The sequence below is a fragment of the Gadus morhua genome, chromosome 3 (assembly GCF_902167405.1).
Source record: "Gadus morhua chromosome 3, gadMor3.0, whole genome shotgun sequence".
In the NCBI taxonomy this organism is placed as follows: Eukaryota; Metazoa; Chordata; class Actinopteri; order Gadiformes; family Gadidae; genus Gadus; species Gadus morhua.
In genome coordinates, this window is record NC_044050.1 from 16,015,962 (window position 1) to 16,033,167 (window position 17,206).

The 17,206-nt window shown below is 39.9% G+C and overlaps 2 protein-coding genes across 5 annotated transcripts; one reads left to right on the forward strand and one right to left on the reverse strand.

The window, feature by feature from the left end:
- Nucleotides 1–638: 638 nt before the first annotated feature.
- On the forward strand, nucleotides 639–12,934 carry psip1a (PC4 and SFRS1 interacting protein 1a). 4 transcript variants are annotated; one of them, XM_030351652.1, is made up of 17 exons: nucleotides 639–702; nucleotides 1,163–1,251; nucleotides 1,351–1,427; nucleotides 1,729–1,867; nucleotides 2,178–2,267; nucleotides 3,446–3,577; nucleotides 4,347–4,406; nucleotides 4,678–4,738; nucleotides 4,846–4,939; nucleotides 5,224–5,410; nucleotides 5,840–5,922; nucleotides 6,054–6,109; nucleotides 6,560–6,630; nucleotides 6,742–6,843; nucleotides 10,108–10,309; nucleotides 11,074–11,164; nucleotides 12,343–12,934. In XM_030351652.1, the coding sequence occupies exons 2-17, from the start codon at nucleotides 1,180–1,182 to the stop codon at nucleotides 12,371–12,373; spliced, it is 1,548 nt and encodes a 515-aa protein (XP_030207512.1). In that variant the 5' UTR covers nucleotides 639–702; nucleotides 1,163–1,179; the 3' UTR covers nucleotides 12,374–12,934. The 4 variants fall into 4 exon arrangements, with proteins under 4 accessions (XP_030207512.1, XP_030207511.1, XP_030207513.1 ...); XM_030351651.1 differs by having other exon boundaries at nucleotides 667–702; nucleotides 1,117–1,251; XM_030351653.1 differs by lacking the exon at nucleotides 3,446–3,577 and having other exon boundaries at nucleotides 667–702; nucleotides 1,117–1,251.
- On the reverse strand, nucleotides 12,812–17,183 carry snapc3 (small nuclear RNA activating complex, polypeptide 3). The gene is made up of 9 exons (XM_030351655.1): nucleotides 16,922–17,183; nucleotides 16,728–16,811; nucleotides 16,543–16,624; nucleotides 16,304–16,405; nucleotides 15,993–16,142; nucleotides 15,650–15,732; nucleotides 14,625–14,783; nucleotides 13,918–14,025; nucleotides 12,812–13,500 (listed from the first exon to the last, which is right to left on the reverse strand). The coding sequence occupies exons 1-9, from the start codon at nucleotides 17,146–17,148 to the stop codon at nucleotides 13,353–13,355; spliced, it is 1,143 nt and encodes a 380-aa protein (XP_030207515.1). The 5' UTR covers nucleotides 17,149–17,183; the 3' UTR covers nucleotides 12,812–13,352.
- Between the last annotated feature and the right edge of the window lie 23 nt (nucleotides 17,184–17,206).

Below are 17,206 nucleotides of genomic sequence, written 5' to 3' on the forward strand. Positions count from 1 at the left end.
CAAGCGCAGATAGGACTATTAATAACCACAGAGGGAAGAACCCTCATAAATAAAGCAATGTAATACAAAATAAATAAATTATCAAATTAAATTAGTTATAAGCGCTATTAGAGGAAGGATTAAATTCTATTCAACAAGGAAAAATTAACTATTTGCAAAAGCAAGAAATTAATACACTGGAGTCGGATTGAGGAAAAATAATGTGTTATGGTAGGGTAAGTAATAGGGTTAGCGTTAGTAATAACCCAAACCCTACGACTAATCCTCAACCTTTTACTTACCCTAACCCTATAAATAGCAGGGTTAGTGTAAGTAATACGGTTAGGTCTACTAATCCTATTTAGCCCCGGTTTATTCCTCGTGTGCTTCAGCATCAGTACCACCAAGGATCCTTTGCTCACCAGTAGTTGCTCATACGAGTGACGTCCATTCGCATCCGGGGTAGAGTTATCATATGAGTATCATATATTTACTTAAAAAAATATCTTATGGCATATTGATTGTCTTTAAGATGTATTTATTTATCAAAGATTCATCATAAAAAAGCATCAGCCTTATCATTCTATGTATACTTATACATAAATGTAGTCAAAATAGAAACTCCCCCCTGTTTTGCTTTTTTTTTTGGTATAGTCCGTTGCAGGACAGCGCGGGAGCGGAAAACGTGCAGTGTGTACGGGAAGAGTAGTGCTGCGCTTTCAGGTAAACAACCCTTATACTTTTCGAATACATCCTTTAGTGAATTATTTCAGTTAGCATTGATGTCGTTGAAGCATGTAATGAGACGCTACTGAAGGTTCACCGCTCGAACATATTCTGTATGTGTTATACGATGTATTTCTCGAGCTAGCTAGCAGGTTGCCTGTTACGCACACTAGTAGAGGTGAACTCTGTATCCCGTAGTAATGTTACATCTATTCACTTTAGTATTGACACATACTCTACGCTTATTGCTTGAACGGTATGTAATGACATGCACTGTGTGGATTTATTTGTTTGGACATCTAATGGAGACCGAACAGAATTCTCATGAATAAGTTCCGTCTTGAATGCGTGAAAGTACTTGAGAGGCCACACGCCCACTAAAGTCAGTGCGGCGTGTGTAAACTTTTTCAGATGTGAGGATGGATGCTGGTCTATTCACCTAATTATTGTTTGCTAGGTGCCAAAACTGTGAATATGGCTCGAGATTACAAACCCGGGGATCTGATTTTTGCCAAAATGAAGGGATATCCCCACTGGCCTGCCAGAGTAAGTAATGGTTAACGGTACATCCAGGAAATGAGTAATATAAACGGTGGCTTCTCTTAATTTTTGCTCTATTTACTGGTCTCTTTCTATTGCTGCTAGATTGATGAAGTCCCCGACGGTGCTGTGAAACCGTCCAACATCAAGTTCCCCATCTTTTTCTTTGGCACCCATGAAACGTAAGTATTGTTAATGACTTTAACACAAATTATGTATTTCTGACCTGATTTACTTTGATAGTTAGTGTGCCTGAAAGACAATCGGTCTCAGAATGTTCGCCAACTATGTTACTATTTATTAACACAAAACATTTAAGATTTAAAATCACTATATTGCTATTTATTTTATGTAATATGACCTAAAGTTATGTATATATAAATAATTAAATGATCATGTGACACAGGAAACTCCTCATTAGAAAAAAACAATGGGTGAGATTGGCAACAACAACATTCCAAATACTCTTCTCTTTTTGAACAGTGCATTCCTTGGTCCAAAAGACGTATTTCCTTACCATCCTAACAAAGAGAAGTATGCAAAGCCTAATAAAAGAAAGGGCTTCAATGAAGGCTTATGGGAGATTGAGAACAATCCAAATGTTGAGTTAACTGCACCCAAGGTACACCATTCACTATTTTATTTTCCTTATTTCTTCCTTCAATCTACTCTATATCAAATTAGCATTTTATATCTGTAGACCTACTTGTTCTTATTTCAAGGATGTGTATAATATTAATTCTATATAGCTAAATACATAGTGTGTGTGTGTGTGTATGTATATATATATATATGTATCTGTGTGTGTATGTATATATTACAGTATGTGTGTTTTATATATTATAGCTTTCATGTAATTTTCTACTTTTGCTCACTCCTGGTGGAGGGTGTTGTTTGTGATGAATGTGGGTATTGTTCTGTGTGGTTTAAAGCCGACTACTCTGGATACGATGGGCGGGAAAGGTTCTGACGGCGGTCCAGAGGGTGACGAAGACTGTGACGTCAAAAAGCTGAAATTCAAAGTGAGTAGATCCAATCACACACATCTCCAATGATACATTTGGTTAGTGTCTGTCACATGAGGAACGAGGGTTTGAAACACTGCATCGAAGCTCCAACCCCTAATAGTATTGCATGTGAACTCTAGTAATACTAACCTCAGAGTAAAATATGACTGATGAACAAAGATGGCCCGCAACAATGCGGGCGATTATTGCGTTACTTCCTAATTGCTGGGTGTTTTGTACTCGGACCATTAACAGATAGATAGGCTAAAATAAGTTATGTTTCATGAGTAGAAATTTATCTTAGATTCATCATATCAAAGCAGGTATCTAAATCTGTTCTAAGCATATATGGTTAACAGTCTGCTCTGAACTGCCTTAACATTTTCTTCTTTTAAAACACATAAAATCATGAAAAGAATGCTGATGCAGGCAAGGCCACGCTTAAATGCCCACTATTCGACCGTTCGAATGAAATGCTCATTCTATGGAATAATTGAAAGACCAATTTTGAACGTGCTGCAGGGAGGGGGACCCCCGACTTGTATGTCAATCAACACCAATACTGGTGTTATAATTGTCCAGTCGTCCAGGGTGCTCCCTTCGAGCCAAAAGGTCAGGGGTAACCAATATCTTCAGTCAACCTGCATGCTTGAGCAAGATGCCACCTCCTACCTGAACACTAATGATAATATATGAATTCACTGTAAGTTGCATTAGACAAAAGAATCTGCTAAATGACTCGATAGTGAATGGCACTACTGGTCCAACTTAAGGGCAACTGAACTAATGAAGCCACAGCTGAAGATGCAATTTAATTTTCTTATTTTATCCTTAATTGTTGGTGTGTTTTCTATCCAAGATAGCCTTTTCTGTTCAGTCTCTTGTATTTTATGCTGCCATTACATAGGTCTACGGCTGCTTCATAGGCCTTTTGTCTGTTAAGTCTCTCTCTATCTTACCAACTGCCTTAACATGCCTTCTGCTTCTCTGTCCTATGTGGGATTGGCACCTTGATGCATTGTACATGTTTCTGTTAATTTGGTTTTGCCCAAGGAAGCTGAAGGGAGCTTAAGACTGTTTTCCCAAGAAGAGAATAGAGGACGTAAGGACTGGCACTAACTTTGCTTTTTCTTCCAAACACTCGTTTAACCCTGCCCACACTCGGATCTATGACGTGTCTTGGGGGAATTCAGGTTCCAGAAAGTGAGGCTGGACAAGAGAATGAGGAGGAGGAGGAGGAGATGATGATGGAGGAGGAGGAGGAGGAGGAGGAGGAGGAGGAAGGGTCTCTGGAGGTGTCTGGTCAGGGCCCTGAAAGCCAGGATGTACGTACTTTGCATGGGGTTGGCCTCGTAGAACGTACAGGTTCTCCTGCCCAGTGTTGAATGGGTGCACGTGTGGGGTTTTACTCTGGTGGTGGTTGGTTCCATTAGGCATTTGTAATTGATTTGTATGCTTTGGTTTTGGGGTATTTATGATGGCTTTTTTATGGTGCAGGTTGGACAAACGTGGAATCACAATTAAATACGTATGCGAGTTGGAACACAGTTGAATACCTGTGTTGTAAGTAGGCACAGAAGTTTATATACCAGATGGGGATGGTTTGTTCTGTGCCAACAAGGAATAAACTGGGAATTAGTTTGAGGATATTTATGTCTTCTCTTATTGCTGCTTTGATTTCCATTCTTCGCACTGTTTATCTGACCTTTTAGTTGCATGGCAGTAATAATAAGTGCTAAAACAGGTCAGCTGTCCCTTTATACTGTTTGTATTGCTGTTTAATATAGCGTTTTAGATACACACTCAATACACTTATCCTATCAAATTTATATAAATGTATTGCTCGAGAGCACAGATGTGTTATAGCTTTCTAACACTAGAGGGGTCTAAAACCCCAAACCCAGACTCAAACTATAAGGAACGTATATTTTGTCAAACTTATTTCTTTCTGGTCTTGCCCAAATTCCTATCTTGCTCAATTTTTACCTCGCTTTTTTATAACATCCACCATTGGTGGTTTGCCAAGAACACCTATAGACAGTGAAATATGGTGGCTTGGTCAAAAAGGCATTAACCAAAGGTTTCATGTTCAAGGATTCTTCACAAAAGGGAACCTCAGACGCAGCTAACCCAAAAAGAGGGAGAAAGAAAAAGGTTTGTTGTTTTTTATTAACAAGTATGGAGGCCTGTTGTGCTGGCTGCTCTGGTGATGGAGTTGGGGATGAAGAGCTTCTAACATTGACATTGGTTTTGCTTCCTGCAGCAAATGGTATCAATGGCTTTTCCCTTATTAAGGCCATTTAATTAGTTTAGCCCTTGATCACAGATACAGTCTAAAAGGACTCACAGGTCCCCATTACAGTATATGACAGCCTTCTTACCATGGAAGTTCTTTCCTCTTCTTTTTTTGTCTCTTGGTTTCCAGGGTGATGGCGACCAGGACTCTGAGAAGGAGGAGGACCCTGCCAGTCCAGCCAGCCCCTCAGGTAGACCATCCCTTTGGGGACATCCCTTTACCCACCTTCAGCCTCCGGCATGCGTCCATGGAAATGTGAACATGAAAGAGTCTTGTCTGTGGGCGTTGCTTGAGCAGGTGGAGAAGGTCCTAAGCGGCGAGGCAGGAAGCCCAGGTCTGAGAAGAGCCTCTCCCTCCACCAGCAGGACCTCCAGGGCTCTGGCAGTGAAATGTAATCACATTCCACTACTCCCTCCCCCCTCCCATATCTACAAACGTACAGAAACAGGGATTCAGGGACATCTTGGTTTAGATATGTGTTCTAAAATGTGTGATTCAGGATACTATAAAACCTACTGGTTCAGAATATTTAGGAATCAGTAGGTTCCTATATATATATATATATATATATATATATATATATATATATATATATATATATATATATATATAGTTTTTACAACAATTGATTCTAAATGGATATTGATATCCCAAGCCGTCTCCGTTCTCCCCCAGGGACTCTGCAGAGTCGGACAGGAAGAGGAAGCGGACAGCGGAGGAGTTCAGGAGTGCAGAGCAGCAGCAACAGGAGAGGAAGAGGAAGGAGGAGAGCAAGGTGAAGGAAGGGGACGGGAAGGAGCCCGAGGCCAAGAGGAAGAGGCAGCCCAAGGAGGACAGCTCCTCCGGCTCGGAGGACGAGGAGGCAGGTGGACCACTGTTTGACCGTAGAACGAGCCTAGAGGGACTCATGATGAGAGGTGTTTTAGTGCTGAGAGTACAAGATTGAAGAGGTGAATGTTGAGGGAAATGATACATGAACCTGAAATGAAGTAAAAGTATAAGGCAGAAATAGGTTATGACTTGAAATTTTCATAATTGAGCGGTTCAAATAATGTTTATTATAAAAATGTTTATGCGTTGTATTTATTTACTTGTATATGTTAGTCATTAAGGATCACTTACAATCTTGATGTGTTTCAGTGATATTTGACTAAAGCGGTTATTATCGCATTTATTTTCAAAAAATCTGCGTTCTAAGTCTCATACATTTACTGATGTTTTCTTGGAAATATAAAGGGAAGGTCGGATTTAAAAAAAGCTTTTTAATGATGGGATGTTTTGTGATGACCAGAAAAGCAAGAATCGAAAGAGAACACCCAACTCCATGGACAGTGACAAGGATGTAAGGCGGCGCAAGGCGGATGAATTCAGGGAGTAAGTGCACACATAAACACGCACTTCATTCACTCGCCGACTCACAGTAGTTGTACAATATCGCTGCTCTGCTTTGCAAAATAAACTAAAAATGAAAGTGGAAAACTTTCTAATCTCACGTTTCCCTGCAGACAAAGCAAAGACGATGCAAAGAAAGGTGAAGAGAGGAAAGGGGATAAGAAAAAAGGTAAGCTTGTCATTTTCCTAAAGGTTCATAAAAGGCAAGCCGTAGAAACCTGTGATCCTTCCCTGATGTGATTGTGATGTCTTGAGTTTCACATGATTATTATAATTCATGGCTGTTATTTATGGATTCTGGGAACCAACAATGCGAACAAGCGGCCGTTGTGATGACTAATTACTTATGACTATCCTCTTATGACCCTTATGACTGTGGTATAGGTTGGTTTGATCGTTGTTGCGATAATTTGATATTTGTAAATTATGACCTTTACAACCCAAACCATGACTATTATAACAAGTATGTCTAATTCTTTTCCTAAAAATACTTGTACGTCCGTAGTCTTCAATGAAAGGGAGCCTCAGTTATTGGCACGCAACTGTAAATGTTACAAACGTTGTATTTCCTCTTTAACTATGTTGATCTTCTATTGAATTTGATCATTCTTTTCTACAGAAATCTCAACAGAATCCAAACTGCAAAGGTTGCATGGGGAAATCAAAATATCTCTAAAAATCGACCACCCGGTTAGTTTCCGGATACGGTTAGCTATCACACTATATATATCGTACTAGGAAGATGGATCCCATTTCATTTGAACATGTGTAATCCCTCCCCCGACCCCCCCCCGTCCCCAGGACGTGAGGAAGTGTTTGGAGGCGCTGGATGAGATTGGCACGCTGCAGGTGACCACGCAGCACCTGCAGAAACAAAGTGAACTCATCGCCACGCTGAAAAAGGTGAGGACAACTCCCTCCTGGTCTATTGTGGTGTCTTCTAGGCTTGGTTGCAGGCTATCCAGCCCTGTGCTACTGCCTCCTCAAGCCCTTAGTGCAAAGCTAATTCGTTTTGGATTGGAACTGATAATCAAGGTGCTGCAGTCTCAGGAAATCCTTTTTCCAGCAACACTCGATTTTCTAGGGTGGCCACTGGCCGTGGTTTGGAGTGGAGAGAGGGAGAGCAGAGTGTTATCATTTTTATTTAGAATGGAGCTAGCATGTGAAGTGTGTAAAGTCAGGAGAATCTGAATTAACAACGAGCAAGTGGCTTATCTCCCGCTGTGTGTTGCATGTGTGAAAGGGCAACTCCGGATCACCCCAGACCCGATTCTCTGGAGATGAGCCAATAAATAAACAAGCAGTTTATGTATATAGTGAAGCAATATACATTGAATACCATTAGGAGTATACAATACTAATGGACTGTATGTATATTGATGTCAGTTCTATTATGGCGTTTTTCCACTCTACTATCCTGGCACGGCACTGCAGCCCAACACTGCTCGGATTTGCATTTCCATTGCAACCGGGCTCCACATTTGAAGGTGTGTCTTTAACTGATGACGCGCTTGTCTCGTGTTGATGATGCAACATCACTCAAACTTTTATTCCCCTTTTAGTTTTGCATTATAGCCCACAATAAAATCGGATCGATTTGTTTAAGACGCATTTGGAATACTCAGGTTGTTTCACACGGACGGCGACATACAATGATATCCGGATGAGGTATTCAGTTTGACGTTCAATGTTCCCCCTTGCTTCCCAGTCTCAATAGCTCATCGAGAGCCGATTTATTTCATAGTCCTCTTTACACACTGGACAATGTTTTGTAGATTTTTCCCCAGGTGCCACACGATGTCCTTGATATAAGAAATAACTAATAGATGGAAGTATTGTACAATAACCATTCTTTACAGAATGACTAATCTTAACCAAAATTCAAAAAAAATCTCTTTCAAAGAGTTTTGCCGGAGTATATTGTCAAACTAGCGTTGCTGGGGTGCATTTCTATTAAACCTATATTACCCTTTATTATAAGGCTTTAATATAGTTCTAGAAAGCTGTTGAGAACTCTAGCCCTACTCTTCGTGCATGCATGGCGATGCGCCACATAGACAAGAACATATAGTTAATTGTATTTTTAAAGGTCTATATTCCTACAATTGGAGAGACAACTTCTCGCCCAAACGGCAAACAGGGCTGACGTCAGCACAGCCCACTTTGAGGCGGGGCAGGCTCACTTTGGTCCATATCGGGAGCGGTACGGTACGGCACACTTAAACCTGTAGTGGAAACGCTAATTAGCACGGCAGAATGACATGGTTGAATCAAGAAATAATGGTTTATTGATCTTTCAGGATTTTATTGGCTATTATTGTTGGTTCATCAAATAGCAGATGGTTGTCCCCATAACATCGCATTCCCTTAGAGGTGGCATATGAATAAATATACCAGCCTAGGTCTTCAAATGTGGTTATATAACATATACAGTAGGGCCCGACCGATATTGATTTTTGAGTGCCGATGCCGATTATTTTCAGAGAAAAATTACGATTACGATTTAATCGGTCGATTAAAAACAAAACAAAAACAAGCATATAAAACGTAGTTTTTGATACCTTAAATATACTTTAAACACTTTTGACGAATATGTGAATTGAATGCAGAACCTTTGAGTGTTTTAGAATACATTTAGTCAAAAATGAGTAATGTAAAATGTGAAATAAATAACCAACTCCCAATGTGCTGCGCTCGTGAGCAGTGACTAACACGTGCGTGCTGAGCAGTATGGTCTCACCGTTAGAGTCTACAGTATAACAAATTAACATGGCCTGGGACCTAAAGAAAAACAGGCACAACATGCAAAAAAAACAACGCGTCTTGTGTACATTGGTGAGGTGAGCGCGCAGCTGCCTGAGCGAACGTGCTTTCATGTTGTACGGTAAAATTCCATCTCCTCTTTTTTACTCCAGCTAAAGTTGTTAGTTAGCAAGGCGAGTAGGAGCCCAATCTGCAGGATACTAAGCGCAATAACATTTAAAAAAATAATAATAATAATCGGTTGTAATCGGCGTCTTTTTGGCAGATCTTGATTATTTTCAAAAAGGCTATAATCGGCCGATTAAATCAGCAGGCCGATGAATCGGTCGGGCCCTAATATACAGTGTTGTATCATGCAACAAGTTAAAATGTCCTTCATGTTGGAACCCACAAGGAACTTAGCGACCCACGAGGTCGCTAAGTCACGCCCCCGTCGTGAGCCTTGACGAACTTGGACAAACCAGACTAGATAACAAAAACATATGGAAAAATGTCTGCTGACGGTATATCAAAACAGGTATTGGATAAGTTTTGGGCAAAAAATAAATAAATTTCTTCCTGGAGGAATCGAAAGGGACTACATTACACTATGGAGCGGTATATTCAAAACTTCAAAAATACATACAGAAGGTGACGAGTTTAAATTCAGTTGGTATTCTGGCCTGCCACACAGTCTGATCCACATTACACTTTTTCTTGTCCTGTTGTGGCTTGGGAAAAGGGATGAAATATACCCCATGCTGCAGCCTCTCCGGATACCGACTCATTTGGTTTACACAAACAACATAAATCCACCATTAAATTAGAGTAGTTGAGGCTGGAATGTCATTGGCTCATCTGCGTTCTAAGGGCGGAGCTGAGCGACAGGTCAATTGTCCCTGGATACATTTACCTGGGGATTATATGGATGGAAAATTTACGGAAAATGAATTTGAAATGGCCGTAATGTCCTGATGGATGTTTGATAGCATTAAACAAGGTATTTTTTTTGTGATACAATGGATTGAGTTTTGAAATGGTTGGTCAACTTTAAACTCAATCGATGTTGTATCTCATGGTAGGATATGTTGAGGCTTGCATGTCCTGTCCCGTCCCCTGGGATTTCCTGTCTTATCTTATAAACCTGACCAAATCTCATTGAACTGTGGATGAATAATTTATCTAAAAATTCCAATAGATAACAAAAATATACATTCGGTACTTTTTGATATAATGTGAGTAATAATGATTTAACATTGACTTGGAATTAAAATATCCGTGGGATTCACCCAACACCGTTGGTTTCGCTTCACTAACCCGAGGCCACAGCATCGGTGCAAGTGTTTCCATTCAACCCAACACTCAGTGTGAGCTTACAGGACTCCCTATTTGTGGGTCACTTATGATGTGTGGTCTTGCTCCAAGATCCGCAGGTTCAAGGCCAGCCAGGACATCATGGACAAGGCCAGCATGCTGTACAACAAGTTTAAGAGCATGTTCCTGGTGGGGGAGGGGGACTCCATGATCAGCCAGGTGCTCAATAAGTCCATCGCTGAGCAAAGGCAGTATGAGGAGGCCAAGAAGGGAGCGCTGAAAAGAGCCGAACAAGCCCGGGAAATGAATGCAGGTGAGCTTACTGTGATGGAGCCAAGGATTAGTTTGAATTCAAAGCCAGGTAGTGGCTGCTTTTTCAGATTCTACGCCGGTAAAGGTACATAAATGTAATGCTGGCACAAATTAACATTAAAAATAAAGTGACAGGAAAACTGATGACCTTTTTTTCTATGGTCGACTGTCAACGACAAGCCTGCTCAAATAATTCTGTAATCCGACCATACCTGACCAGATATACATGGTCATAAATGAGCCATATGAAGAGTCTATGGGTGCTTTAAGCATGACCATGAAAGATTTGTTCCATACATCGATTTATTTCATGTGATGAAGAAAATGGTTGCTCTTCAGGCGTCTCACAGACTCGTCATGTGGCCTACTTTGACATCGTACGATCCCACTGTGATTACTCTGCATGAAGCACTAAACCAATCGGTGTGATCAGAAGGCTTTCCACCACTTCTTCCCGTCCCAGGCCCGACCATTCATTGGAGTAGCACCATCCACAATGAGAGGTTCTGTTTTAGACTAAAGCATGTCAGATTGACCAAACTATCCCTTTCACCTCAGTGGTGCTCAGGCTGAGGCATGTGTTATCACATGCACTTCTGAATCCTCCTCTTGAGTTGGGCTAGGTTATTCATTTGTGTGTGTGTGTGTGTGTGTGTGTGTGTGTGTGTGTGTGTGTGTGTGTGTGTGTGTGTGTGTGTGTGTGTGTGTGTGTGTGTGTGTGTGTGTGTGTGTGTGTGTGTTTTCTCTTTGAAAAAAATAAAATAGATAAGATCTCCAATGGTGATTTCAACTTGTTAGACAAGAAGGATACTGAGAGGGAAAAGGCTGATGAGGAGACCACACTTGGAGATAATAGGTAAGACAAAAAGGGGTCCATTCAGCCATGGCCATCAATATAGCGGGGGCCATCAGAACAACTGGCTTATTTCATTCTGGGTTTTCTAAAAGGTTTCTAAAAGGCATAGTCATGTGGAAAGTTAAGACACCCCATGAAATTGTTTGCCTTTTGTTTTAACACATTTAGACACATGGACATTTAATAACATGATTTAGAGATGGATGTATTATAACTATTATTTAATTATTTGGAAGATATTAATAGAAATTCGATTTTCTTTTGAGGGAAAAGTTATGACAACCCTCCCATCGTCCTAACCACAACCTCCCCAGACTTGTGACAAGTGGAAGACATTTAAGACAACTGCAAACATGCCCAAGTCAGGCCATCCTAGCTCAGCCCAATAGCAGACCTCAAGATGCTTAATGAAGTCTCAGAAAATTCAAAAATGTCATCACAGGACCTACAGGTAGCTCTTGCCACAGTTGATCTCGAAGTACATGAATCTACTATTAGAAAGAAACTGCACAAGTTTGATTTGTATGGGAGGTGTGTAAGGAAGAAGCCCTTGCCGTCAAAAAAAACATCAAGGCAAGTTAGCCAGAGGACACCTAGAAAAAGACCAGGACTTCTGGAACAATGTTTGACAGATTAATCCAAAATATAGTTATATGTTAATATAGCACAGTAACAGTAGCTATGTTTGGTGCATACCAAAGACAGGATTTGAGCACAAGAACCTCATACCAATTGTGAAGCATGGGGGTGGAAACTTCATGGTTCGGGGCTGTTTTACTGCAGCAGGGCCTTGCCAGCTCAAGGCTCACATCATGTGACACCATCGATTGATGGACTCATTTGAGTTCTGTAGTGTTAGAAGCTGATATTCTGAGCACAAGTTTTGGTCCGATTATTCATGGATAGGTTCAAAATCAACCAGTGTGTCAAGCCCTTTGTTGAGAATGACGAAAGTTCATATAATCGTTAAAGAAGGTTAACATTCCAGACTAAACCCAGACCTCAGACCGGACAAGAAATGGAATAAAAAGGATTCATAGAAAGAAAACCCAGTAAAACTGCTTTTTTTGTTTCTTAAGATTCAGTGAAAAGTAATCTTATGAAACGAAGATCTGGGATGGGAAGACTATTTAATATTGTATTGATAACCTGCTGTTGATACTTCTTTTTTTTTGCAGTACTGGGAAATGCGTGGAAGATGCCATTTGAGTCAACAAACCTTTCTGGAGAAATTACTTTTCCCTCAGTTTTCTTACATGACATTGTCTTAACGTATATTTAAAAAAACTGGCATCAGATTCCAATATTGCGCCTATCGATGTGCCTCAGTTCTGTGAAATGCACATGGTTTGTCCACAGGTAACATTGTCAAAACCTTTTTTTTTTTATGCTTTTAGTTTGGCTGTTCACTAGGGTGGCTTGCTTAAAAAAGAAAAATTCAAAACGCACATTTGAATCAGAGAGGTTTCAAGCTGCCAAACCCTGGGTTTAATAGAGATGTTGAGTATTTGAATGTTGTTATTCAAGAGAAGAAGCTGTTCACAACGTTCTTTGTATAAAAGCCAAGTTAGTGGATTAAGTAGTTTCACCATTGTATTCTGAGGTCTGTTTTTCAGGTGTACAATAGAGAAGTGATGGACGCCAAAGTTTATTTTGCCAAAACGTGCTTTAATTCAATCATGTTTTAAGTGTTTCTCTAACAAATGTAAATAAGAGTATTTTCCTGTCCATCATAGAGTCCACTAATAAAGCAGCAGTTTCTCAAATGTTTCCCGTTAGGTGTTGTTTTGATGATACTGCAAAAATACCTATTTATTAATCATCTCAAATTCATCATGTAATTAGCTACCACAGGTAACGATGTGGCCTTATCCGTCATTACTAAATAATATTCTATTGACACTCGTGTGAAAGGTGGAAAAACATTTTACAAAATACACATGGGTCAATTCAACCTTTTCAAACTACAGACAATACCTGGTTCTCCTTCATCAGAGCACTGTCCATACAAATAAGAAATAAACAGTGTTGCAAAACATTTACAGAAAGTGCTATAATGTTCAATTTCCACCAGATAAACTGAATGAGCATATTGGTTTTCCCCATGAAGCATTAACAGGAACATGAACAGTCGACCCTTGGAACACAACATCCGAAAGAAAATCCATTTAAACTTTGTTTGGAGACTTCAGTTGAATGCACCTGGGTCGACGTAGGGGTACGCTAGGAAGTCCCCCAACTTGTTTCCCTGGTCGTCGTAGTGAAGCAACCGGAAGCATTTGTCACAGAAGAGGCACGGGTCGCACGGAGCGTACCGGTCGTTTGACGTCAGCCATCTGGATTATTACCAATACAAAAATGTATCTTCCATCATCTTTGAAAGTTCACATTAACGGACTTAAACACTTGTTATAAACACCTATTGTTGATGCACATCGGAGCCCAGGTCCTATTTTACGACTGCAGCCTTTTACTTTGACGAGGCTAAACTCTTTCTCTAGACATAACTACTTCATGCAGACATGGCTGCAATGGGCTTAATAGGACCAAAACGTCAAATGTATAAACCATATCTATAAGTAGCAGATATTCATTTTATTCACATATTACAACAACTCATGGTTCTATCTCAGATAGGAGGTGAGAGATTTCCATGAGAGTTGGCAGCACTGAAAGTAGTTATTTATTTGCGGTACCATTTTTCTTTCTTAAAAAAGCCTGGCCATTTGTTGTGACATGTGATTTTAACTTGCCTGCCAATGTAGAGATGGCAGACGGTGCATCTGCGTGTGGTCACCCTGTGCTTGTGGGTCAGGAGAGGGTAGAGCTTCTTATCCAGACAGTCAGTCTTATGGGACAGTCTGAAAGATTGCAACAAGAAACTCACTGAGATGAGCCCAATACTTCCATTGAAACGCATACTAGAATGATAATTAATGACAAACATTGTCAATGGGCAGGACGCTGATCATAATTATTTGGCCTGTTAGGCTCTTTGAGACTGTAATGGTGATTAAGGGCTATGCAAATAAAATGTAATCTTTAGGTCGGAGGTTTTTCCAGTCCAACAGCTCTGGTTCAAACCCCAATGTGTGCAGCAATGTATGTGTCGAAATCCCTTGACCCGCTCCATAATGTATCTTAAATTCATTGCAACTTGTCGATAAAAGCATCTGCTAAATAACAATAGCTATATTTGTTTATAAGTCATTAAATATTTAAATTCTTGATAAATTGCTTTGAGCCTTGAAATAAGAACAGGGTGCATTTGTCACATTCATGACGTGGATGCATTCCTGGTAAGATGTGACGCTGTGATCACGCCAGATATTTCCAGGAACTTAAAAATGGATGCCTTTTTTATTTTATTTATAACCTACTTCACTGTATGTAGAAAGTAAGCATGTCAGAAATAACGTGGATAGGTGGTGACAATTAGTCTTGAATTGATCGTACTTGCCTTACATCTGTGATGATGACAAGGTGCTCACAGTCTCCTTGGTGACAGTAGAGATAGGGGAAGCCCACTTTGATTTTCAGATCAATAAACTTGGTGTCCTCCATCTTGGCTTTCTCGTAGGAAGGGAAGTTGTGGCTCTTTGCCCAGTCAATCGTGGTGCTGCGGAACACAACCATGACAATTCAAATAAGATATTTTCTAAATTTCTTTACATTTCACTGTTCTCTCCCTTGTAAGTTGTTTTGGATAAAAGAACCAAATTATAAATGTGAATCCAATATAAACGACAAGATACATCTAGAACATCATCGCTATGAATATTGCTATGTTACAATGCATAATAAAGGCTGTATACTGATGATTAATTACACACAGACATGTGGTTTTAAGTGTTCTACACATCGGTGTTGGCACTTAAAATTTGAATCAAATAATCATGAGAATACATAGCAGGTCTTTCATGCATGTACAACTTTCAAAAAGGATAATATTTGACTTTCCTTGTGATCCCTAACACTTCTTTCATCATCCACTTCTACTGTGGAACGTTTTAACAAATTAAGTGAATGAATGGAATCCTACTCATAACTCGTCTTGTGATAATGATGTCAAAATTGTGGCAAATTTATCTCATAGCTCATTATCACAAGATGAACGCTTCTGGTACTCAAACTAATTCAATATTCTTCACTTCAAACATTGGTAGAAATGGCTTTATGTCTCGGTTGTAAATTGGGATAGCCTGAAAGTTAGCGATGTTCGCGACTACATTTTTGCTGATGTGTTTTTTTTAACAACTCTGCGTGTCATCCTTTTCATAGTCATCCCACATTTATCAAAATTTCACAACAGAACACCACATTTCAACACTAATGCAGCCATTCAGTGTTCTGTGTAAAACATAATTTCAGAACTGAATATTTGATAATCTTAGGCCACCATTCAAGCAGTCATCTGAAATTTCAAATCACACAATTCATGTGGTTAGAAAAAAAGGATTTTGTATAGTAAGTAGGCCAACTTACCTACTGATGTCCTGACACTCTGGGAATCTCATGTCATTGTAGAAAACTCCCTCCAGGTAGAAGAAGGATGACCTGTAATGATCCTAAAACAATAAGAATTAAAAAAGCACTTTGAATGAAGCGCTTGAAAATGGCATTCAACAAGCAGACAAATAATGCAACAAAAAAGTTATTCCATGAGCTAGTTTGAGAGTACCCATTAATGCCACTTAATCATTCATAAAGTAGGAGTCATAATATCATTTCAAACAAAAGGGTGGTATTGAATGAAAGTCAAAGTAGTGCTTGATGGTCGAATGAACCTGCAGCCAGGAAGCTTACATGGCCTCTCTGTGCTCATTACCTTGCTGATGAAGTCAGGAGCAATGTCGGGCGTGTTGCTGAATTCTCCACACACTTGCAGGTCACTGACACAGCAAATGGCGTCCCTTAAGTTTGCCAATGTATGGGACCCGGTCATCAACAAAGTCATGTGGGGTCGAATATACTTAAACTAATAATAAAAGGAAGAAAGATAGGAAGGATACCATGAATATTGACAGCTGAATACAGTTTAAGCTTCCCATTGCTTTCTGCACTTGACTACATTTTAACTATTCAGATCACAGCTATGCAGGGTTTTTGTTTTGGGGTTAGACCAAATCCATACTCAACTCTCTCAAAAATGGTGGGGTAGTAGACGTTGACAGAGATAATAACTTCTCCTTCAGGAATCTCGTTTCCTTCAGTGGGGTTCCTTCCAAATGTCAGTCTCTCCTAAATTCCAAACATCAAGCCAGAACTTGACTGACCCACTACATTCTGAATTCATAATATAACATACAATGATGTCAATGACTGATATTCACTATAGAGATAGTACTTTGTATTGTGACATGTTGTTTAACACTCACCAGCTCATCCGCATAGAGGTCATGTCGACCAACTTTTTGGACTGTGAGATTTGATTTGTAATCCTGTCTCCTCTTCCTTTGTCTGTAAGGAATAACGACATTTTGGTTAAGCAATATGTTGTTCCTACGCAATTGGTTTGACTTAAGGATAACCTAAGGTAAAGATGAACAAGTGTGTAACCTACATTAGTGTTCTGAGAGTTGAATCGGGCGGCACAACGTTTGTATCTGTGGGCCGATCCACAGGATTGCAGCGAAGTGAATCGAGGCTTCAAGCAAAACAAAACGAACGGATAATCGTGTTATTGTGCAGAAAACAACACAAAATACAATAGTAGAAATATGCTGTTTAGTTCGAACACAGCCTTGGGTTTATTACCTGCAAATGGATTTCAGATCATTAACGGTTTCAGCGTTGAGCCCGAATTCTTTGGATAATTCTGTCTCAAATTCCTCATCTTCCTTTTCTTTGTATGAGTAATGTGATGGCTTAAGCCTTTCTAACCATAAATTTCTAAACGCACCTATATCAAAAGTTTTTGTGTTAACATCAATGTATTCGTAATCTGGGATGTTTTCCGACACCGACTTGCCACAAGTCGCCATTTTCCACAGTTGATGTGACCTCCAGGAATCATGGGAAATGTAGTTGATCGAAGGACGT

Coding starts and splice junctions, on each gene's coding strand:
- snapc3 (XM_030351655.1), bottom strand. CDS start 17,148: ATGGCGACTTGTGGCAAGTCGGTGTCGGAAAACATCCCAGATTACGAA. Junction 16,812..16,921: donor GATCTGAAATCCATTTGCAG/GTAATAAACCCA, acceptor TTTTGCTTGAAG/CCTCGATTCACTTCGCTGCA. Junction 16,625..16,727: donor TCAACTCTCAGAACACTAAT/GTAGGTTACACA, acceptor TATTCCTTACAG/ACAAAGGAAGAGGAGACAGG.
- psip1a (XM_030351651.1), top strand. CDS start 1,129: ATGCTGGTCTATTCACCTAATTATTGTTTGCTAGGTGCCAAAACTGTG. Junction 5,923..6,053: donor AAGGCGGATGAATTCAGGGA/GTAAGTGCACAC, acceptor GTTTCCCTGCAG/ACAAAGCAAAGACGATGCAA. Junction 6,844..10,107: donor TCATCGCCACGCTGAAAAAG/GTGAGGACAACT, acceptor TCTTGCTCCAAG/ATCCGCAGGTTCAAGGCCAG.